Raw genomic sequence first — 25,804 nt, forward strand, 5'->3', positions numbered from 1 at the left:
AAACGAACAGTTCGGTTTATTTAGAGCACGAATAATATTAGACACCGCTTCGTCGACGTAAATTACTTTCTTGCACTTAAACAGTTTGATGCAACCGACGCGCTTGGTTCAATATTCTAAAATGCTTCCGACTTAATATTCAGAATCTATATTTTTCCCATTAGACAACTTTTCTGACCTACCAGTCTTCTTCCTCCTATCCTTCAGCCGGACTACACCAACTGGGCTCCGTCTTTACCAGACAGCTCTAGACGTCAGCGAGGGCAAGAATGCATGTATTTGATTGGTGGATTAAAACACCGGTTCTACAACCAGGAACCGCTCCTAGTAGGGATGTGGGATCATGGAATGTGCGAATCAAACCTGTATTTCTTCTGCCAGAAACCTGCAAGTATGTCAGCTAGTTTCAGAAAATGTGAAAATATGCATGAGGCCAATACCCAAGCTTGAATACGAAACCTTCACTTTTGTAAAACATACATGACAAAAATGACAAAAAACATATCATACATGATCAATGTTTACTACACATATATACACGAATAATTCTTGTTTGATGCATAATATCTCACACCTCGAGTCTCACATTTACGAAAATATTAAAATATTTGCTGATGTAACAGCCGTTGGGGATGCATTGAACACGAGTTTTTATTAATCAAGCTAATTTTCTCATGAGGTGAAGGCAACAGCTGCGTATTTTATAACATTTAGCTTCGCCCATAACATTTGTCTTCGGTACATTCTCTTTTAAAACAATAAATATCGATCTGTGTACTAGTTTAGCCATTTTCATGTTTTTGTCTCATGCCAGAAGTTAAAAACAAAGCTAAAAAGGGCACAAATGTGATTTGAACATGTTCTGTATGTCAATGTATTAAATTACCTCATACAGTATGGTTCAAAATTATTGAGAATAGCTAAAGCATTTCATATTATTAAACGAGAACAAATCAGATAAAATTGAATGTATTGTGAAAGTGAACTGACCTTTGCATGTTGTGTAGGTAACAGTTTAATATTTTATCAAGTCTCCTTGAGCTTCACGGCACAGTCTAAGACGGGTAGGCATACTTCCTATCAGAGAGGTTAGTGTTTCGTGAGTTATGCTGTCCCAGTATCGGACCACTTCTCTCTTCATGTCTTCAATTTTTGTCAACCCCTTTTGATTCACACATTCCTTCATCATCCCCCAAATGTTCTCAATGGGATTTAAGTCAGGACTATATGCAGGAAATGGTAATGCAGTCACATTTTTCTCCTGAAACCACTGCTTGGCATGTTTTGCGGTGTGTTTAGGAACATTATCTTGCTGCAAAATCAAGTCATTTCCATAAAACACATGTGCACTTGGAAGGAGAAAATTATCTAATATGTTAGTGTAGCGTTGACTCGTCAGATTTCCCTCAAACACACACAGCGGGGTCGTTCCTAATAAGGATATCCCTCCCCATACATGAAACTTTGGGCTGTATTTAGGTCGTCGATACAACGGTGCTGACGCAGACTTTGTCCATATTTTCACATTATTGGGATATACCCATATTGAGCTTTCATCAGTAAAAATCACATTTTCCCAGTCAAAGTTTTCATGTGCCAAACACCACTCAACACGCCTGTCTTTATGTTCTTGTTTCATGCAAGGAGAAGGAATTCCAGTCTTTTTCTCCCATCCAAGATCAATCAAATTTCTTCTAACTGTAGATTTTGATACAACTGTTGATCCCCTTTCTATCATTTCATACCTGATGTTGGAGATGCTTGCCCTTTGCTTTTTAGACGCTAAAATTCCCAGCCGGACGCGATCTGAGAAGTCCAATTTTCTGGGTCTCCCTGCTCCTTTCTGGTGCCCAAAATCCTTTCCCTCTTTAAAATTCTTCCTAATCCTATACACAGTAGAAAGAGGAGTTCCTGTTCTCTCTGCCAATGTATTTACATCATCAATTCCTTGATTACACAACTCAAAAATCAACCTTCTTTTATCTTCAGCAGACATTGTTGACAGTGCTGAGGAAAATGACGTCTGCTACAAATTCAGGGGAGGTAACTCTAATTGTACTATACTCAGTAGGCCAAGATGAGTTACCTCCCTTATACCATTACTTAGTTTTAAGTATCAGTGAATCAGTTGAGGTGTTAGGGTAGCTCAAAGTAAGAAGAAAAATTCTCAATAATTATGAACCAGACTTTATAATCCTTTTCGACACTAGTTTGATTAAGATAATTAATCGGAAGGAAAACAAATAAGAGAAAACCATTTGACGGGAATCGCTTGATTGATTATTATTGTTATCAATATTATTATTGAATATCTGTAGGTATGATGGAACTGCCTAGTGTACAGTTAGACAAACAACCAAGGCTGACCCAGGGGCCCGCTAGGTCTACAAGTTCCACCCCATCATCACGCAACACAACAGGATTAGCAGGGAAGGCCGCTGAAGTGTCTCCGGGTCCCGATCAGAAGGGCACCAAGGTCGTCACAAATGTAAAATGTAATGTAGTAATACGTATAATGGAATCAGGCTTGGGCTACGTGTAAACGCTGTTACGCGTTTTTAAATTATACCAAATCATACCTCTTTGTAATCAGTAGGTCTTACTTCTGCCTGAACATACTTTTGATATTAGAGAACGACTTTAAGCTAAAATCAGAATTTACGTTACTAGAGAATTATTTGAAAGTTTCACTTTATACACTCTTCAAGCAAACAAAAAGGAAACGCATTGGCTATTTTGAGAATATTGGGCTTGTGTAGCTGCGGCTAAAACAATACAGATTTACTATTTCTGTCAAAAACGTCATCATGTGTGATTGTAAACAGCATCAGCGTCAAAACACGGCAATTTTAACTTCGTCCCTTGTTTTAAAAGCGCTTAAAGAAATATTCGCCCAAATATCACCAAAAACATGCAAAGCAAAATACACGTGCCAGCATAGAAAAGCATGCGGTATAGACCACTATAAAAAGGCAAACATTGAGTTTTATGAGTTTTATGTTCACTCTCGTTTTCACCTGGGAAGAGGGAATCATCAGGCTACGGCTGAGTACCGCCTTGAAACTGGAGAGTCCGACATTTCAAAGTTCATCAGAGCACCAAATCTCGCCATTGGGATCGTGTCCTGCAGACCAAATCCGCCCAAGATCGCCCGAGAGGCGGCCGTCCAAGAGGTACCACCCAAACGAGATGGAAAGCAGCTTGTTTATCATCGGAGAAACGAACAGTTTGTCCTTAGCATACAGCAGATCGATAGTTTCATGATGTGAGGTGGGATATCCAGCAAACTGACATCAACGAAGCCCTTGGTTGTCACTTGCTTCCACGTATGGACCGGTAGAGGGAGCCGTTCCAGAATAATAAGGCTATCTCACATACAACACGCGTATCGGTCCGCTATGGTGCCAAATGTAACGTCAGTGTCTTGCCGGATCACCAGATTTAAACCAGATCGTCAACGTCAAAATACACCTCAGACCCTTCCAGACATGGCCATTGCATTGCACGAAGAGTGAAACGACTTCCACAAGAGCAACTTCGTCGGTTTTGTCCAGTTTGTGCCCAGGCTGTGCCTAGCAGTAATTGCTGCCAATGGTGGCCAAACAAAGTACTGACTTGAACGCCATCTTGTGGACTCCAGGCAACAGAAACAGCACAAAAGGCTCCTGCTGTTATGGCGACCTCTTTCTCTATAGACTGCCACTCTTTTACCATTTAAATCCCATGAAATAATTGGTCTATGTCTAACGCAATAAAGTCGTCTAAAGTGGTTTATGCGTTTCTTTCTCGGAAGAGTGTATCAAAAACATCAAAGTTACTGAAAGTCTGTTTGAAAGTCTTTGTCAAAAGTTTGGATCCTGAAAATGACAGGCTTATAAAATGATGTTATGAACTGATATTCAATAAACCCTATATCATATTTCTGGTTTAATGAATAGTGTTGACATCAATAGTAATGGCGAGATTAATGCATTTCACTCATGATGTTCCCCAGATATGGTGTCCAGTGTAAGCGGAGGAGTGGCGGTCGTTGTGGCGTTGGTGAGCAGCGTAATAATCACAACAATATACTTACAAAGGTAATCAATTTCACCTTTATTCAGTCTAAATCGAAACCATCTGACAGATCAGTTTAATTGGTCAGTACATTGGACTGATGCTCAAACGTTATACATGACTCTTGTATCTTGTTATGCCTGTAACTTGAGACTGGCAGTGATTTGGACTTATATGAATATACTTATATGAAAACACTGCAGAATGTTTCCAAAGCTGCTATATTTATCTACAATGTGGCTGTCGGGACTCGAGAATGTTTAACTTCTGATAAATGTTCGATAATTATGATCACCTGTCCATATAGTACTATATTGTTGTATGTACGAAAAGTACATGATCTAGACAACTAGTTGTCAGGCTTCCATTTTTGTGGGAATTATGGTGGGTAAGTGGGTTAGATTGCTCTTATTCTGTAGTGGCGATTATGTGACAAAATGTAAGAATGTGACTTCCGGTATGGGGTAAGGACCCTTCCCCTAAAAGGTCTAGAGTGACGGTAATGACGGATATGATACATGCTACCATATTGCCATTTAACATTCTTTCCGAAGTAAGATAATTACAGAAGTTACATTTTCAGGAAAAGGTTTGGATCTTTGGCGTCGAAAACATCGGAAGCTTGTGAAGACCCTCAGAACATGTCCAACTCCGACGACAGTGAATACGCAACCATCGGCGACATCATGGAACGAGATGAACCTCGCCAAGGACTACCCATCGACCGTGTTGATGGTGCCAGTGACAGTTGCCATGATGGCAACATGGGTATCAAGGTGATGCAGATTTCGCATACCATGGACGATAATGGTTATATTGACATCCTCGACAAAACATCGTCCCTGGAAAGGAAGGGCGCCTTTCACAAGCACGAGTTAAAGAAGAGAAATAAGGATTTAGTGAATGCTCGACATACCGTTGCTAGAAGTACATACGGTGGACAGGATCTGGAGCTCAGTGGGAAGCCCAGCTTCACTGAATTCTTTGACGAAGGTGAAGAGGAAGAAGATGTTGTGTACCAACTTGACCAAGGGCGGTTACCTAATAGTTACTACCTGTACCCATGTCAAGAGGAAACGACATGTAAACCTTGTGTACTTCACGACTTTGCGGAGTGTTTCGGACAACAAGCGGTAGCTGCTCTCGATGTTTCTCCTGGTGGGACATTGAGCGTCAAGGACCTTACTTATGCATATGAAAAGATGATACAGTGTACAGACAACGAGTATTTGGATCTCTCCCAGGATCAGGATGGAGGTTACGAGAAGCCAGTGGACAATCAGGGAGGGGCATATCTGGATCTGTGTGGGGAGGAGGGCCGGAGTATTCAACCATCGTCAGCATGATCAACTAGTATGTAAGACAGGACACGTCACTTCCACGTCGATCTATAGGCATGGGTCACATGAGCATCTCTATATGCATGACTCCTGCTTTAAAAACCTAGAGCACTCATGCACGAATATATACTTACATACATACAGGGACAGGTCACTTACATATTTCCACGGATGCGTCACCTACACATTTGACTGTGGATCTGCCACCAAGATAATTAGTTAGGGTCATGCCACTTACATATGATTCATTGACGTGTCACCTTTATGTATATCTTTGAACATGCCATGTGTAGGCATACAGATGCGACTATGTATGTTTCAGTCGATGTACAGCCTGTATGTATCTCAATGGACAAGTGATATTCAATATGGGTAAGTGCTAACATAATCGTATATTGAGAGTAGTATCATTATCGAAGTATATTTAGCACAGTGATGTATACCTTTTCACGGCAGTACTTATTTGGTCCTGATGTACGTCGTCCGTATTCTAATGGGTTGTTGTTTGGGGCGACTCACTTGGTTGCAATAACAGTTAAACCTCCCTTCTGCGATACAGTTTACGCATGTCAAATCGAGGTAATAAAATCCCAAAATATGTCGCTTGTTTGTTGTTGTCTGTAGGTTAAATACATGAGGTGGCAACGTTCATAATGTCTAAACAGAGCAGCTCTTCGGTGGTTCTGGTGGAAAATAATACTTCATAAGGTTACTATAATGTTTTACCGCTGCTTTACATCACCGTTTGTAGTGAGAGAGTACATTGTGTGTGATGAGGTGAACTGAGGTTGAACGTTGAGTTCCAGATTATCGCATGTACATACACATCTGAGTGGCCGATCAAACTAGCCAATGTACATGGGGGCTCTACGTATGATATTAGCTAGGCCCGCATTTCATCGGTTTCACGAAAAGACTGGATAACAATATCTACTGGATAACCATGCGTACTGGATAGTAACATGTACTGCATAGTAATGTGTACTGGATAGCGACATGTACTGGATAACAATATGTACCATCTTCCAGACATACTACGCGACAAGGAGATCGAATCAACATTCTTCTTTCCTCAAGATACTGATTTGTATGATGACGTATTGGGTGATTGAGTTGGTTTGTAAATAATCGAATCTGGACCAGGCAATCCAGTGATCACCAACATTATCCAATGACATGTGTCAACCAAGTCAGAAATCCTGACCACCCGATCCAGTTAGTCGCCTTTTTGTGACAAGCATGGGTTGCCTGAAGACCTATTCTTCCCCGGATCTTCACTTGTCCGATGATGTATTGTGCGCTAGCGTCTTGTTGCAGGACAGCCCAGAATTATGTCGCTTGTAATTACCTGGGTATCAGAGGGCACCGTGTCGAGGATCAAAATCAGAAATAATCTTGTCATGGCGCTTGTCGATTTCTTATCAAGAATGTTTGTACTTCACAATCGCCTCTTCCATGTGACAATAAAACACTTTTCAAAATGATTACGCACTTTGGGGGGTAAACGATCCCAGAGCTCAATATGTGTACTTTCTTCTGTACGCCACTATACGTCATGTAGAAGTAATAACACACAGACAGCAGTGTTAACCATCTTTATTGATAACAATCCTGGACGGGAGGTGAGTGAAAACAGCCACATAACAATAACGTACCATTTGGTTTTGGCATTACAAACACATTGGTGAAGTGCCTCAGACACAAATACAATGAGTTAGTGTTTTGAACATTCAGTGATCACTCAAGACAAACTCCCATTCATAGCAACTATATTTTACAGCAAGGAGTGTTTCGTGTATCTACTAGAACTTGCCCTTATTGATTCACATCAAAGTTTTATCCCATCTTTAGCTCAATTATTAATTCCTTGAATTGTATATATGAATCAAAATATGTTACAATTAAAATCCATGGTACCCGCTTTATAATGTTCTCGGATAACTGCAAAATTATCACATCGCATCTGTCATGTCGCTGGTAATCTTAAATCGAAGCAACCAACGAAAAGTGGATCCTGTCACAGCTCAAGGGAAGTAACTGTACATAGAAAATACCATTGAGCCAAGCGTCCCCACTTAGTGACACTAAAAGTATTTCGGTAACACACTTCCAACCAGCAAAACACTGGCTATGTCACCATTTAATTGCTTGAAGAAAATGTTACCAGACATATCAAATGAAAATGACAAAATGAAATAAAGACAGTGTCACACATAGACGTCTATATATACGATATAACATTCAACATCACCAAAGGCATCGTGATGCCATTTATATTAACTTGGTAAGTTTTGCTAGATAAATTGCGTAAACGACTGTACGATGATTGAATAACATATTCTGGACTTAACATACAATGAAATACATGATAGTGAAATCCTATAGTTAGTTACTACCAAGTTAGTCGTGTTGTTCATTTCATGATATCCACAAATTCCTGTTGATTTTGCTGCTAAAGCGACACTATTTTCTCCGTAGACACATGATTGTATATTATCTTCAAAATCATGTCATGTTGTCAACCAAATATTTCACCATTATGTATGTCGTTCATATCTCGGAACGTAACTGAACATGTACACGTATGATCTCATAACACGGTATATACAAACAGCACCGTTTTCTATAGTAGACGTGAAACATAGAAACTGATGCTTCTTGCAGTTTCGAGATACTTCACACTGGAAAACAGTTCACATTTACAAACTTGTAAATGTCTTGTAGAGATGAGGTTTACAAGATGCGTCAGTGGTAGTTGCATTGACATAAAGTACAAATGGATAATGTATGCGACTTATTCCTTCAGTTCTCATGCAGGATGATATTGTGAACAGGACAAAACCTGCGTGAAATGATGAGGTGTATACACTCATGTGATACTTGGAACAAAGAACAAACTGAAAGAACTAGCGGTAAACTTTTTCCTAAATTGACAAACATGTACATGCTTTGTAAATATCTTTTTTACTATTTTGGGATTTTTGTTGTAAATATGATATTTTGTAAAAATGATTTTTACGAGAAAAGGTTCAAGTTCAGTTGATATCAGCTTGGTAGTGTGTCAGAGTCATCTCAGAGAGGTAGCTTAACATGTGCACACCATGCTAGGATGTGATTCGTAGACACAGACACAGAGGCGATTTTTCAGAAACTTCTCTTGGACTGGAGTCACAAAATTGATATTTGATTCAGTCACATTATCTCGATCATGCAGTCATAAAACCATATCAATATCTCAAATGTAACTCGAGCAAGAGCGAGTCATATAAATAGGTATTTTAGAAAGTGATATATTTACCATGATGAAAAGACACGATATATGGCGTGCTTTTTGTCTCCATCGCATGATTTGCTTTCTCCTCAAATTCATTTTATGATGGACAGATATTGATAAAACCATGTCATAACGAAACACAGACACAACAGTGTTTAAGTGAGTAAGAGAGTGAGTGAGTGAGTGAGTGGCTGAGGACACTCCTGAACACTAATATTCCAGCAATATAGCAGGTGTCAGAGTACTGTGGAACTGATGATCACGTCTCAGACATGCATGACTTGAGGAGGACCGACAGGGATTCTAACCCTAATCAGTTGATTCGGTAACAGATAAGGGACACACCTCTGTGCCCTGCGTGTCTTAGTCACCAGTAGCACTGAATACAATTAGGAAACTCTTGATATGTACATGTATAGGTAATGAGTAATATGAAACATCTGTATCAGAGTTCGTCTTTGACTATTTGCTTTACACAATCATTTTATAGCAATGTCCGGTCTGTTTGTCATGTGTCATGTGTGCTATACCCTGCTATATATAACATTTGAATGTGTGTCGTGATGTCATACAATCTGTACTACACATAATTCCATACACAAAAATTTGTACATCGCAAATTAAAAATATAGTAAAAGAGCCACATTCTGTCTTTACAAAAATACAACAGTGTTTGTAAAGATATCACAGATTTCTATACATGTGTTCTTTTGACGTCACATAAAAACTAATGCCCAATTAATTCATGTACAACATTTCTGGATTAAAACATCCGGATTAACATATTTCAAGATTACGTTACCATGGGTACGGTATTCCTCAGAATTTGTATAAACATCTGGAGTTATGGAGAACATCACACTTTTTGCTTTTCCTTATACCTTATTTTCCTTGTTACTTAGTACAGCAGAGGTAAATAATATTTTAGACAATCAATTTAAAGTTCTATATTGCAGAAAAAAACATGTCTACTTTTAGAAAATTAACACTAAAGTATATCTTAAAGTAAATTAAATACGCAGTAAAATGTGATAAACCTTTTTTCCAATCGTATGGATGATCTGATTGTCAGTAACATTGGGTGTCCTTATTTACTTATTTTTGTTATTTAAAAAGTGTAAATAAGGTATTTGCTAGTTATATAGCAAATTGACAACTGTAAAAATACTTGCAATGATTCATACTTGTCGTACATTGCTACAAAGAAAGTAGGACGCGTTTGTGTGAGCATTGCCAACTCTAGCCAACCTCTGTAACTTTTACAAGTGGCAATAAGTAGACAAATGTAATCAGACAATAAGAAATGTTTGCTGATTATTTGAATGTGTGTTCAGCAATAGGCACTGCAAGGTCCAAGGAAGGTAACTCTTTGTGAAATCCGTCTTTACCCTTCAGGAAATATGTAACAATCGTCCCTTTGCCCTGAAAGAACAATGATTAATTTATAACAATCTGTCGCTTACAATAAAAGTTCTCATATTTAAAACTCTAAAACACAAAATGCCGATTAACAGCAAGCATACACTTGAAAACTGGATTTGTCCAATAATTTACAAAATTCTATAAACGTAAATCCAAAATACTGTATCAGGGATCTCAAACAAAAGAGGTCACCATTTTCAACCTAGTACATGCTGTGGTGATGAAATTACTTTCGTTCGTGTACGACATTTAAGGTATTTTGTTTGAGCTGCGTTTAGCAATGTTCATATTGTAAATAATAAATATTTCGCCGCGGGGGAGCAGTGCAAATCATGAGTATCACGATGTAGTGCGTGACAGCCAACACGCCTGCCGCTATAGATAATCATTTTGGACGTTCGCTGTTACCATATATTTTGAAGAAAGTTAACGCTTTTTATAGAAAATATAGAAGTCAATGAACTTAATGGAATGTGCCCAGTGTGGATCGGTCGCTTGCTTTTCGACTTTCTATGTTTGCCGAACGCAATATTCCAGCTCCATCACGGGAACGGGTAGATAGTCAAATCTGGACGAAATAGTCCAGTGATCGATTGGCTTAGCTTGGTTGTTTGTTGTTTGTTGTTTGGTCCAGTGGCTGACATCATGAACATCGAAACTTTGAGACACGGTGACTTATATCAAACACATCAGCGAGCCTGACCCCACGATCCCCTTAGTTGCAAGGGTTGCTGAAGATCAGTTCTAATCAGTTCTATATTGTACTAAAAGTTCATCATGAAATTAGTTTGTATTTTTAAGTCCAAGGGACGCAGCTATACAAAGGTGCTACTCAGGTGTGCTTGTGTGACACCTCAGAATACATGGACACAAGTTCCCCAGAATAAACAGATAACAACTGTTCAAGATATCTATTTGATAACCCATTGTTATGCCTCCTTTGGAACTAATCTGTCTTACAAACGGGAAAAATCATCCTTATTCCTTTGATCTTTAATACTTGCGCCTCTTTTGTGAACCTTTAACCACAATGGTGTGTTCCTGTCATCGTCGTTAATCCGAGTAAGGGCACAGAAGTCAAGGAAGCAATGCTATGAAACGGGGCCGTAACATTTCAGAAGACTGTGATTGTCCTATAACGGAGCACTGACCTTCATAATGACCTCTCCCCGGAGCTCTAAATGGAATCCCCCTAGCTTGTCCAGCACCAACTTGCATTCGGGACTCACGTGGATCCTCAGAGCTGCAACATATATCCAACAATGTGAAAATGATCAGTATTCTTCGAAATAGATTTGACCTGTGACGATCCGGGTTAGAATAGGCCTTCAGTAACCCACTCCTGTAGTAGGTGGTTACAAACGGAAAGAGTGAATAAGGTGTACGCCCAACTCAGCAATATTCCAGGTATATGGCGGCGGTCTGTAAATAATCGACTCTGGACCAGACAATCCGGTGATCAACAGCATTAGCATCGATCTGAGCAGTTGGGAAAATGATGACGTGTCAATCAAGTCAGCAAGCCTGACAACACGATCCCGTTAGTCGCCTCTTACGACAAGCATTAGTTACTGAAGGTAAGTATTTCAATCCAGATTTAACGGCGACTAACGGGATCGGGTGGTCAGGCTCGCTGGCTTGGCTGACACATTTCATCATATTCCAGACTGCGTTGATCGATCCTCATTATGTGAATGATTGTGTTGTCTGACCCAGATTCGATTATTTACAGACCGTCTTAAAGCCGGAATATTGATGAGTGCGGCTTTAAACAACATGCAAACAACAAACACTCGAAATATATTTAACGCAGCAATGGTACTTGCATCTATATATGCACATTCGTGATATATGTATACGTTTATATTCAGTGGTGAACAGTGACATTTCTTTAATCCGAAACTCGTTTTTCCGGACTATTTCTTTCAACCAAGTCTATGCTTTCAGCTCGTTATGCTGTAGGTAACATGGTGAATAATTATGTATTCAAGTCGATTCCACTTATGTCGCTGCAGTCCGGATTAGCGAGGTTTTGTTGTAAATATTTCACTGAAATGTACAATGACTGAGAACACGTGACATGGATACCTAAACCGGAAGACTCCATCCTTGAGGCGTAGTTCACTGTGTCCCCGAACAGGCAGTATCTCGGCATCTTCAACCCCACCACACCAGCCACGACTGGACCTGTATAGAGAAGCACCCTATTATTGCAGGTCAGTTACTATTCCCATTGTTTGGGCAGTACAGGGACCAGTTCTACAAAGTTATCTTAGTGCTACGGCAGTCTACGTTATACTAAGGACGTCGTCGTCGTCTTAGGGACTGTTGGATTGTTACGATTCTTTCTGAAAGCGTGGGATGTGTCATCGTTAAAGGACCACTAAACTCAATTTTTTGGTACTCTTTTTATCACTGCATATGAAAGACTTTTGGTTAGTCATAAACGAAACACCATCTTTTTTTTAAAAAAAAACAAACAAACTTGTGGTTACTTAATATCAAGCGCTTAAAAGTTGCTAAAAAGCCGTCTGCTTCTCTCCCTCAAACGAAACCGCAGACAGGTTACGTAACTCTGTCGCCAGAGCCCTACAGTGACGTCATAGAAGGAACGATTGCCCGTTAAATGTATAGTAAATGTGAAGGAAGCTCGTCATTTTGCTGATTTCTCGACGTCACCAAAGGCATGCCGAATTGTTGTGTTGCTGTCAATTGTTCCTTGGGGTCGGGTGATGGTGTCACTATGCACAGATTTCCACCAGACACCGTAGTTTGTGCTTAAATTGGTTGTTAGTGTGTGCGAAGTGAGCTTTGTGGAAGTCTGTGGTATACTAGTATACTAAATCGGATGGTTCGCCCCCAACCACGCTTCCAGGATGAAAAATGGAGTTCAAGTTTCATCGAGTTTATAAAACCAAGACTGCTAACTATACATTGCTGACCAAAAGGATTTTGCGTGGATATATCGCTTTCTTCCTCGGAAACGAGGTTGTTGTCGAAGTGACAATATTATCGTAAGTAATATTATATTGACCCCTTATATTGACCGATTCCAAGACTGAAATTGTATATTATAAGCAATGTCATGTAAAATCCTAATGTCCATCAATAAAATACATATTTTACTACCAGTAGAAAGTAATTTTGATTTTGTAAGTCGTTGAAAACAAACTTAAATAGCATTCATCCTCAGACAGGGCGCCGCCATTTTTGAAAATAGTGAAGTCACGGGCTAAAGTCCGTTAGAATTATTGAGATTATGATTTGTTCTCATCAAGTTAGAAAATCAAAACTACTTTTTACTGGTAGTGAAATATGCATCTGAATAATGGCCAAAAGGATTTTGCATGACACAACTTTTAACATAAGGACTTCTTCCAAGGAAGCAAGGTAGGGGTCGAAGTGACATTTATATTGCAAGCAATGTTATATTGACCTCCACCTCACCTCCAAGAGTGAAATTGTTATGTTATAAGCGACGTCATGCAAAATCCTATTGTCCATCAATAAAATAATATTTTACTACCAGTAGAAAGTAATTGTTCCTTTGTAAGTCGGTGAAAACAAACTTAAATAGCATAGTATAATAGGAATGTAAAATGTAGACATTTCATAATTTTCTTATATGAATCATAATTCCCACGCACGCCCTAGTGTATGTCGTCTGCATCATTACACTTAACGACGAAAACAATGATTCTGTTGATAGCTACGACAACTTATTAAAACAAAAATGCAAATATTAAAATTAAAATTATAGGAGCAATGTCAGGCTATTACGTTTTCTTCGAGGAATGTATCCATCAATATCCACAAAAACAAGTGATATATAATTCATCTGAAGATTTCCCAAGTGATATGTCTTTTAATAGTCTAATATACGAAAACGTGATGTATCGTTTCAGGTTTTTCACATTGCTGTATAGTTTCACTGGTTACCCAAGATAGCACACCTGGCAACTAATTGCATAATGTGCGTCATTCTATTTAAAAAGTTATCTAGTTAGCCAATAATGAGCAATCAATCAATGTATTGGCGGTTAATCCTTTGAAAGAAGGGTATTGTTTTACATAGACACAGACACGACAGGGTGTATTCAGTACAGATTGGGAAATGTACATACGTAAACACTACCTTTTGACAAATCCCCCATTTAAATCCCCATAAAACTAATTAATCAATCAGCGTGTTATCGGTTAATCCTTTGATCGATCCAGACAAAAGAACTGCCAAATGGGGCCTTTGTCGGGTAATCTAAGTGGCGTTACCACTAATTATACCTGTTATAAATTCATTAACTGAGCATCAAGTGAATGATGACAAATAACGTGTAGGTTTATACCACCTAACACGGATTACAACCTAGCGACACCAAGTGATTTTGACAGAATCGTCTATGAAAACAAGGGTTGCAACTCGAAACCTAGGCAAAGCAGGGGACAAAACTAAATGCTAGTAGATTGTGAGAACATATAGCTTTCATTGTTCTCAACAGCTTTCGCGATTTCAGGTTTGTACAAACCTGTAAACGAAATAGTTTAACCCCTGAAATGTAGATGAATACTGCACAGACCCTCATTTCTATACCCACTATTACGTCACGGAGACGCGCCGCTCTGATTGGTTGAAATTTCGTTTGCGGTTGAGAATTGTGCACTGTTGACAAAAAGGTCGATTTAAGGTAATTAAAGATCGAAATGAGCAGATTTAATGACGCGGTTTCATTTATAACGATGTCAGCAACTGATTTTGCATTTGTACCCTATTAGAGTATATGTGACTTTTAAGGCTGATGTGAATCAGCGTCCGTTTCACAAAGCAGTCATATCGTTGCGATTGTCGATGAGTTATGATAAATGGCATACGACTTACTTGCAGTGATAGTGGTAAGGACGCTTTGTGAAAGGGAACCCTGTCTTCAAGTTACGATCGTCTTAGAATGTACTTATTTATTGGTGCATAATGACTACAATTGTCATAGCTGCTGCTGGTATATAGGTATCGTAAAATATAGGAGTTCAGTTACAAATGTTTAGCATTCACGAGTGAGTCTGGTTTTACACCACCTTTAGCAATATCCCAGCAATATCACAGCAGGGTACACCGGAAATTGGCTTCACAGATTGCTCCCATGTCGAGAATCGAACCCGGACCTTCAACGTGACGAGCGACCGCTTAACAACTAGGCTACCCATCGGCCTTCATGAAGTGATCTAGTGTCAACTAAAGATAAGGTATGGAAGGTCTCGTCACCTCGCTAATTATAACTTGTGTAATGAAACTCTGTCTGTGGTATATTACTATGGGAGATCGCCTCAATGGAATATTAGCTATGACAGAGTCTAGGTCCTTGTTTCACAAAGCTGTCATAAAGCTAAGATGATCGTAACGCCTTTACCTAACGTAGACTTCCGGTCATCGACACGATCTGAGACTAAAATAGCTTTGAGGAGCGGAGCCCAGATACAGGGTGTAAACGACAGTCTGACTGTGATGAAGTAACCTTTCCGCTGAGTAAAGTACAAAGGCGCATCTAAATATGCAATATGTAAATGACAGGATCCCAACGGTGAAAATCAAAGAATTTGGAAATCAAGATTGACTGACGTATCAGCTGTGACAAATTGAGAAACTTACCCAAGTGTCTATCGATATCAATTCGAAATCTACTGTCAAGATGACATTAGGAGATATCGTTTGATCTCACAGAAGCAATATCTCCTGTGGATCACAGTTTTGAATACTAAATTGAAACCCAACGAAAATCTGTTAATAGCTCTGATACTCTTCAGCATCATCCTTGAGGGAAGAACAAAGTGAGCATCCTACCGCTGTGGATGCCAATCCGCAGCTGCAGCTGTTTCTCGGGCATGTGTCTTATCGTGAAGTGTTTCACAGAGCTCAGCAAATCCAGGGCCATCATAGCCACCTCCCCAGCATGCCGCATTCCGTTAGAAACCGGAAGTCCGCTTACTACCATGTAGGCATCACCGATAGTTTCCACCTTGTGAAAAAAAACATCCGTGAGTGAGTGAGCAAGTGAGAGTGAGCCAAATTTAGTGATGTCATGGCAGTTGCACAGATGATGGCACTAGAAATAGTTTTCACAACATTGTTCACATTTTGAATGAGTATGTTTTAATCGCGGTGACACGCCTCTGTTGCTGAGGAAGAAGTGAATGAGGAAGTATGGCCCATTCAGTGTATTTTCCTGCCGTCAAAGGTGTCTGTGTCGAAGGTGAAGGGACATACCTAACTACCTCGAGGTTTCAGAGGTTCGACACAACAGGAAAATGGACAATAAATAAGGAATACACAGTGAACAGGAGCCCTTTTCACAAAGCACTGAGGTAACCTTAATGCAATGTTAAAGAATGGAAGTTAATGTTAACCTAAGTAAGGATGTTTCGTCAGCTCTTTACTTCGACACAACAATAAGTGCGACCCTGCGGTGTGTGTCTACATCTTAATAAAGTGAGTTTATGCACATAACTGAACTTCAACTTCAACTTGCAACTTGCAAATATTCACCAAGGATAAGCCATTTTGTCCTGCATTGATCACAGAAAAAGACGACCTTACTTATGTCCCTTTCAAGCGTTTCCCTGAACTGCATTATGATTACAGTGAAGGACGTTGGATGAAACACAAACATGCTGAGTAACCTAATACCACTAATGAGTCGTTCTACTCAAGTGTAACGTTGTTGGAGGGTGAGTTGGTGCTGTTCTGGTTCCCCACAACCTTGAGCACGTTCTATATGCACCAGAAGATCAGGTTACAAAAACACACAGCTAGGCAGTATCCACAAGAGTAGTCAAAGAACGGATCCACTTAGGTTTCAAGGCTAGATATGTTTCATGTTTTTACCTTGTCCACTGGTTGAAGTGTTACACATAAGGGATATATTTTTTAACATTTTTACCAAAATAATTGTTAATGAAATTTTATTACCAAACAAAAAATGCAGAAATCTATATGAAACCTATTTTAGACACATCATGTCGTATAAAACTGTGATGATAGATATTGATTTAGGAACATGCAACATATTAGCACTAATCGTATTTATTGAACATCATGTCATGTTTGTTTTACTCCCGAAAGCATCATTAGACCACATTATGGACAGGTTCGCAGTGGGCTGTCTGAGAGTAATACTGCTTTTAATGTGTACTAATCCATTTACACAGTGTGACTTTCCGCGCTATTTTTAATATGTCATACAGTCCGTCATCTGTTGATTGACTGTTACTCAGTTTTAGAAACCACGAAAGTCTAATAGAAGCAAAAATCCTTTTTTTAAGTCTGAATTTCTCATTACTTCATTTATTGATATTTCTTCGATATATATTCGCTTCTTTTATACATTTTTTCAGGGTTTCGATTTGTTTCGTTATTTCGAATATTTCCTCATAATTATGAATTTTCCCGTTAGCATGTTTAACAAATACTCGAACACATAAAACAACATTCGTACTTTTATTTAAAAATATTGTATTCATAAGAAAGTGATAGAAACTACTAGGAAAAATTAAGAATTCTATGTTTTGAAATAAAATACATTTTATTTTGTAGTTACTAACTCATGCTGCAACGACAAGCGTGAAAACAACACTTAACCATAGCGAAATAGGTGTAGCACTAAATAAACTCCTTGACTACTTCCACAAGAAATCATGTTCATTGCAGCGACGACATTTTCTTTCTGTCTAAACACAGGTCACCATCAGACCATACATCATTAGCTAACGTGTAAATCCCTGTTCGAAAAATACGTATGTCTGCTGTAAACAAGGATGCAGACAAAGTGACCTAATACCAGCCTACTTTTTATCGATTTTGACAATTTTTGCTACCTAGAGCGACAGGATGACAAATATGAACCGTTAGCGCCAGGAAATGGCCAATCACCTTTATGTGAAAAAACACATTCGATATATAGCATTAAAGGAAACAGATCAGTGAAAATCGATGCTACTTCCAGGAATAATTAATAGCTTCAGAAAATAACCATTGATATTGGTTTTGAATGGACAGGAAGTTCTAAATTAAGCCGTCGATAAATTTGTCATCCGAGATGAATATGAATCATTCTCGACACATTAAAATTCGCATCGATTCATACTGTTTACATTGTACATATTCACTGCTGGTTCAACCGTGTATAATGGTTGTTCCCAATAGAAAATATTTCAACATCCCACAGAATAATGAGCTTCACAACAGGTTCCATTAGGGGCGAAAGGCAAAAAATGTGATAGAAAATAGTTCGATCCCTATAAATAAGTAAGTCACGAGGTTTTCACTGAAAGGCGGCATCGTTTCAATATTTTTCTAACAGAAGATAACACGATCGATATTGTCGCGAGCTCAGTGCCATTTTGTTTCAGATGTATTTTGGTGAGTTTTGTTGTTGTTTTTTTAAAAAAAAATAAACTAACGAGGCCGCAGATTTCTCCGCTAAAATTTATATCTCATAAAATTGGGTATATTGTGCTAAAAGTGTTTGCTGGTGATACTGTCGTGTTCCATTACGGTGTCTATGCTGACTCACGGCCAAGACTAAACGTATTACTGTCCTGGAGCGGTCTTATTGCCACTGAACATTTTCCGTACAAGATTTGATTACGAATATGTGGGATTAATGCCAAAACCAGAACTGCCTATAAATTAGTTAAGCAAAATAAGTTATTATATGTTTATTACATGTGTTCGATATATGCTATTTTCTTACGGACCTGTCAAAATCTGGCTTGAAAAAAAGGTGTCCATGGCGGAAAGCTGTTGTTATTATATATATATATTTGCAAAATATGTTCATGTTTAAAACAGCCTCTACCAACGTACATCAAGCATTTAAATGACTATACATGCATTAAACCTCACTTTTAAACTAAAACATAAAGCGAAAGTCAGGGCACGTCAATAATATCCATAAAATAATGTTGCTCAGTTATTTGCTTGTAAAGTGACGTGGAGATTTTAAAGATGTCATTTTAGTTCATTTGTACTGGGTTTCCTCATTTACTAGTGCATTACTGTAAATGACAACAAATCATTATCGATCTGCTAATTTCGAAGAATGGTACTTGCATCCATGGTTCTGGAATATGTCTTCCTTTTCACACAAAATATACATCCATGCTTCTGTAAATATACGCATAATCCTTTTCGCATGAAAGTGGATGTGGCACATCCATTGTGCTATGGGAGACTTGGCATTAACTAAAGAATCATATTTTCACTCTCTTACTCCTTTAAACCTTTCAAATATCCTGAAACGAAATTAATGAGTGTTCCAGAAAATTACGTTCAAAATCCGTTGTTTAGAATGAAAACAATAGCTAACTATTTCTGCAGGAATAGATTGATGCGAAAATAAAAAACGGAGGGTTGTGAAGAATGTGTGTGAAAAGACCGAAGAATCAATCACAATATGATATTTGAACTGACACTCTTGGAACAAAGCTTTTAATGTAGCCTTTCTTTATTTCTGACAAATCAGAAACACCTTCTGGCATGTAATATTCTACTTGAAAAGACGTGTTCGTTTCTTGGGGACAATATATAAGAAAAGGTCATACTGAACTCAACATCATCGACGCAATTCTAATTGAACTATAGTGGATAAACATTGAAATAGTGAATGGTTGTCAGAAACTGGGTTTACAAAGAATTGTGTCCTAACAGGAACTTAAAGAACTTTATATAAAAAGATCTAACTACAACAACGGGAGACTGTTTGTCGCCTTAAGACAGGCACAATGTACATATACAAGAAAACAATTATTAATAAAACATAATATATAGAAGTCAATATTTTGTATGATGATGTTGTTCCCTGATTTAATATCAAAGGTTATCGATTATTCTATCTAGTCTTATGGAAGATATAGGTTGGAAAGACGTCACGGAAAGTCGATTTTCAAGACACACTCCATTTCAAATAAACTATATCTAGAACGAATCTCTGCAGAATAAATTATCAACAATATTCAAATCATTAAAAAAAGACAATATGATAACGTCAAAACACTTAACATGGTACACTGATTTGACATGTTTCGTGATAAATATGCCATATACAATGAATATGATTGTCGTCAAATGTCTTTCCGTAATTTTCTAAATTGAAATTTACGATCAGCTTAAAGAGCAAGATGAATTTTATAGATCAAAAGATTTATCTTCCTCAAAACAATACACATGATAAACGTTCGATGAAAGTTTAGATACCGAGAATGTACTTGGCAAAACAGCTAATATACTCGATAGTTAGCACAATATTGCCGTCCGTTCACGAAATACAAACGGATATTAATAATATTCCACAAAGCGTAAGGGTAAAAGCTGTGTGATACGAATCATACATTGTGCGTTTAACAGAACGTTTAGACACATGACAAAGGGACTATACAGTACCTTGTACACGTCATAGGTGTCGATGATGTTGTCAAAGCAGGTGTAAAGGTCGTTCAAGAAGTTGACAACCTTCGAAGACAAAAGTAAAGCTCAGGGTTGAGTTTTCAAATGTTGGATTAAACAAACACAAGGAGGTTATGTTTATACCGTTCCCTTTTCTATGTACAGTCCATTTCCGGTTCTCATTTTTTCTGGTTCTGGTTTGTTTTTTTACGCCGCACTCAGCCAATATTCCAGCTATATGGCGGTGGAGTGTAAATAATCGAATACATACCAGACAATCCAGTGATCAACAGCATGAGCATCGTAAATGGGTTACGGTGGCATGGGTCAACCCAGCCAGCTAGCATGATCCGATCCATTTAGTCGCCTCTCACAACAAGGGTTATCAAAAACCAGTTCTAACCTGGAGCTTCCGTGTCTCGAAAGGAGTGAGAACAGACATGAGAATGGCAAAGATTAAACAATCACTGTTTTCTACATAGTGTGATTAGCGGATGTTAGCAGTTGGCGAGATCATGCGTATTTCTCCCTCACGAACTCATGTCATCACTATTTTGAATGATCTATTCATTAGGTTCGCCGTTGTTTTTCAGGTCCGGGAGTCGACGGCGGGTACAATCCCTTCTAGGGACCTTTCCACTAGAGCCCTTGACAAAGCATGAAGATGACTGAGACATAAGCAATATTTTCAAATGAGATGGATGACGTTCTCAGATATGTTACATTTGTCCACACACGTATTTGCCAAGGTGAAGATCTGAGTTACATTTAGTTTTCAGCCACCCATGCTTGTTGTAAGCTGCAACTAAATGTATCGGAATGGGGCTCATTGACCTGGCTGAAAACCATCGCATCCCAATAGCAAAAATCAATTCATATGTCGTCAATCACTGGATTTCCTGGTCCAGGCGTTATTATTTACTTACCGTTATCATACAGCTGGAACCTTTCTGAGCCAATGCTAAACAACAAAGTAACACAGGAACAAACAAACAATCAAGTAATTATGCAATAGTACACAAGAGTTTACAAACCTGGTACGGTGTGCTACTGGCTGCAAGTGCGGTGAATCCTACGATGTCTGAAAAGAAAATGGTGACGGAGCCAAAAGATTCCGGTTCGACATTTTTCCCTTTCTTCAGGTTTTCGGCGACGGACCTACGAGTCGAGAATAAGAGTCATCATGTTATAAACACACAGACATCACTAGTTGCAACAGTTCTGATTGAAGAATTGAGAAATGCCGAATGGATATGACGTTATGTCTAAAGTGCCAAAGAGTAAAGCGAAATAGTTCGCCTCATTTGCAAACATTTAGACATCAACGCTAGGCTATAGGAGGAGTTATTTCTCATATGCTAACCTGCCATGTCCGAACCATCGTGATTTACCTTCATCTGGTTCTATGCAACTGTGAGCCACATCTGCTCAGGCAATGACTCAAATGAGTAAAAGTCTACAACGCTTCGAGAATAATATTCTTCGCAACAACATGACATTTGATAATACCCTCTACTTCTCTATGTCAGTACCACAACGGAAGTATCTGTTCAGTCCGGCAAGTTGTCATCACCGGCATAGAATCGCAGTCCCCCCATAACTTGTACATCTATCATCAGCTCTACAGTCCGGCACACTGTCTAAACCGGATTATTTCTTCAGTCCCAAAGAGTGCCGGTGAATATAACATTCAACATGAAACGATGACTAACCTGGGCAACATTCTACACAGCAACTCCTCCGTCTTCTTCTTCTCTTCCTCCAGCTGATTGGTCCTCTCATCCACCAGTTCCTCCAAATGGTCAGCATAGTTGGATAACATATGTACCATCTGATCCACCAGACTGATCACCCTGAAACAAGTCCATTTTGTGCTGGACAAACGGCCACCCTGGGACTATGGTTTACATGAGTATTAGAAAAGCAAAATTTATGGACAAGCATACATTCTGAAATGTCGTGTTATTCACAATAAAGAAGTTGACATCCATAAATCTTGGTTTTCTTATGTATACCACTTCTAAATGTCCATCCAAGATTTATACCAGTATTATGTTTGTCTGCGTGCGTGTATGCGTGTGTGCACGCGCGTATGTGTGTGTGTGCGTTACTTTAGTAGCCATTTGTGCGTGAGTGTCAATGTCACTATGCTAACAGGTGTGTATGTGTGCCTGTTCGTGTGTGTGAATGAGCGTGTTATTATAGTTGGAGTTTGTGCTGATGTGTATATACTACAAATAAATTCTCATAATATTAAAGTGTGGGTAACAATAATACAATGTGTTATGTGTGTGTGGTGCGAGCGTGAGTCTGTGCGTGAAGTGCGAGCGTGGGTGTGTCTGCGCGTGCGTGTGTACATGTGTAAGAGATAAATACATGGCTCTTACTTTCCCTTGTTTAGTTTCTTCAGACTGTACTCTATGGTGGAGAAGTTTGGTCTAAATGCAGGGATCTCCTCCCAGCATATCCTCATGAGGTCGAGCATGGCATCTGGAGCATCCCCACCCTCCACAACCGGTCTGTAGGGAGGATGCTCCATCCTCTTCACACGAGACACTATATCTGAAAGCAGCAGTCGCAGGTAACAGCAGCGGAGTCACACAGTCAAGACATAAAGATAACGTGTACATACTGGTGACGTCTCATACCACACTGACTGTTCGACGGATGACCTGTGTGGTGGATATCGTCTTATACCACAGTGGGTGTATGACACATGACCTGTGTGTGTGTGTGTGTCGTCTAAATCACAGTGTGTATATGACACGTGACCTATGTTGGGGGATATCGATTTGGACTACATTGACTCTGCAACACGCAACCTGTGTTGCTGGTTATCGTCTTATACTAATGTGAGTGTACGACACATGAACTATGTTGTGGATATCGTCATACAATACATAGACTTATGACACATGACCTATGCAGGTGGTTATCGTCCTATACTACACTGACTGTATGACACACTGTCTGTACTGACTGTAGTGACTAGTGATGGTGCATATCGTCTTATACTGAATTACCTGTACCACACATGACCTATGTTGGGGGATATCGTCTTATACCACAGTGGGTGTATGACGCATGACCTATGTTGGGGGATATCGTCTTATGCCACAGTGGGTATATGACTCATGACCTATGTTGGGGGATATCGTCTTATACCACAGTGGGTGTATGGCGCATGACCTATGTTGGGGGATATCGTCTTATACCACAGTTGGTGTATGCCACATGACCTATGTTGGGGGATATCGTCTTATGCCACAGAGAGTGTATAACTCATTACCTGTGTTGGGGGATATCGTCTTATACCACAGTTGGTGTATGACTCACGACCTGTGTTGAGGGATATCGTCTTGTACTACACTGACACCACAACACGTTGCCTGTGTTGCTGGTTATCGTCTTATACTAAAGTGAGCGTATTACATATGACCTGTGCTGGTGGATATCGTCTTATACTACATTGACTGTACGATACATATCCTATGTTGGTGGATATCGTCTTATACTACACTGACTGTATGACACTTGACCTATGCTGGTGGATATTGTCTTATAATGAAGTAACTGTACCACACATGACCTGTGTTTGTGGATATCGTCTTATACTACATTGACTGTACGACACATGACCTGTGCTTGTGAATACAGTCTTATACGACAGTGAATGTATGACACATGACTAATGTTGGAGGATGCTTATACTACATTGACTGTACGACACATGACCTGTGCGTGTGAATACAGTCTTATACGACAGTGAATGTATGACACATGACTAATGTTGGAGGATGCTTATACTACATTGACTGTACGACACATGACCTGTGCGTGTGAATACAGTCTTATACGACAGTGAATGTATGACACATGACTAATGTTGGAGGATGCTTATACTACATTGACTGTACGACACATGACCTGTGCGTGTGAATACAGTCTTATACGACAGTGAATGTATGACACATGACTAATGTTGGAGGATGCTTATACTACATTGACTGTACGACACATGACCTGTGCGTGTGAATACAGTCTTATACGACAGTGAATGTATGACACATGACTAATGTTGGAGGATGCTTATACTACATAGACTGTACGACACATGACCTGTGCGTGTGAATACAGTCTTATACGACAGTGAATGTATGACACATGACTAATGTTGGTGGATGCTTATACTGCATAGACTGTACGACGCATAGTCTTCGGAGGATACATAGTATAATATTTCACGAGTTCCCTGAAATAAATCCGCTTTTGAGTCAGATTACCTTTTGGGCTCAAGTGAGAATCCCCATAGGGCCCAGTCCTGAGAATAAGTTCTTGGAGCACTATCCCAAAAGAGAATGTATCGCCTTTTTTGCTGCCCTTCGGAAATTCTTCAGGATCCCTAAGTATTTCAGGGGCTGTCCACAATTTCTCTGAAAATATTTTGTATTTTTGCTACCTTCTTCTCGAGTACATGCCACATACAGTATTACATTGAAAAATATGTATACGTAAAAATGATAATATTTTTTAAAACCTCAGTTGATTGGGTGGCGTTTCCCATAGCGTAGGTAGCAATATTACATGGAGGAATTAAAAACGATAGTTAGCAAGTCGACATGAAGATAATACCATATGGTGTTTTGTTACTAAATCAGTTGAGTTGTGTCGCCTTCAGCGATCCAACCCCGTCCTGGACTTGGCGGCAGATCACTTTCCCCAATAGACTATCCAACAATCCCGGTCGCTTCTCCAATGGATATAGAGCTAGTTGTTGCAACACTCATGGATATCCACGGAGTAACACTGCATGGAACTAATAAACATTGAAACGTTTCCACATAGTACATCACATCCTTTACCCAAACGTAAAATATCCCAGAACGGTACCATGACGTACCTAAACGTTGTGACGTGACTATGACGTATAACAATGTCAGTCAATAACGCTGTGAAGACACAAATGTCGTTATTTGGACCTACGGTCATAACACTGTGGCGATGTACAGTTACAGTGAGTTAGTGACTCAGCAATATTCCGCTATATGACGGCGGTCTGTAAATAATCGAGTCTGGACCAGACAGTCCAGTGATCAACAACATGAGCATCGATGTGTGTAATTGGGAATCGATGACAAGTGACACGAGTCTGACCCCAGATCCAGTTGGTCGCCTTTTACGACAAGTACTGTCATAGCATTACACGTAAACGCGCAAACACAAGGGCACAGGTGAGAGCAATGATGTGACAGTCGCTGGTAAACGCGCAGAAACGTACAATGT

General features: G+C 39.3%; 1 protein-coding gene and 1 pseudogene across 1 annotated transcript; one reads left to right on the plus strand and one right to left on the minus strand.

Annotated features, from left to right (window-relative positions):
* Positions 1–3,996: 3,996 nt before the first annotated feature.
* Positions 3,997–5,402, plus strand: LOC137298733 (uncharacterized). The gene is made up of 2 exons (XM_067831011.1): positions 3,997–4,079; positions 4,640–5,402. Exons 1-2 carry the CDS (start codon positions 3,997–3,999, stop codon positions 5,400–5,402), a joined length of 846 nt encoding a protein of 281 aa, XP_067687112.1.
* Positions 5,403–6,977: 1,575 nt separating this feature from the next.
* LOC137298187 (atrial natriuretic peptide receptor 1-like) overlaps positions 6,978–25,804 on the minus strand; it is a 50,442-nt pseudogene continuing 31,615 nt past the window's right edge.

The sequence above is a fragment of the Haliotis asinina genome, chromosome 10, assembly GCF_037392515.1.
Source record: "Haliotis asinina isolate JCU_RB_2024 chromosome 10, JCU_Hal_asi_v2, whole genome shotgun sequence".
NCBI classification, from domain to species: domain Eukaryota; kingdom Metazoa; phylum Mollusca; class Gastropoda; order Lepetellida; family Haliotidae; genus Haliotis; species Haliotis asinina.

Excerpts from the sequence above, each read along its gene's own strand:
- LOC137298733 (XM_067831011.1), top strand. The coding sequence starts at position 3,997 with ATGGTGTCCAGTGTAAGCGGAGGAGTGGCGGTCGTTGTGGCGTTGGTG. Across the intron at positions 4,080-4,639 it reads ACAACAATATACTTACAAAG|GAAAAGGTTTGGATCTTTGG; the intron begins GTAATCAATTTC and ends TTACATTTTCAG.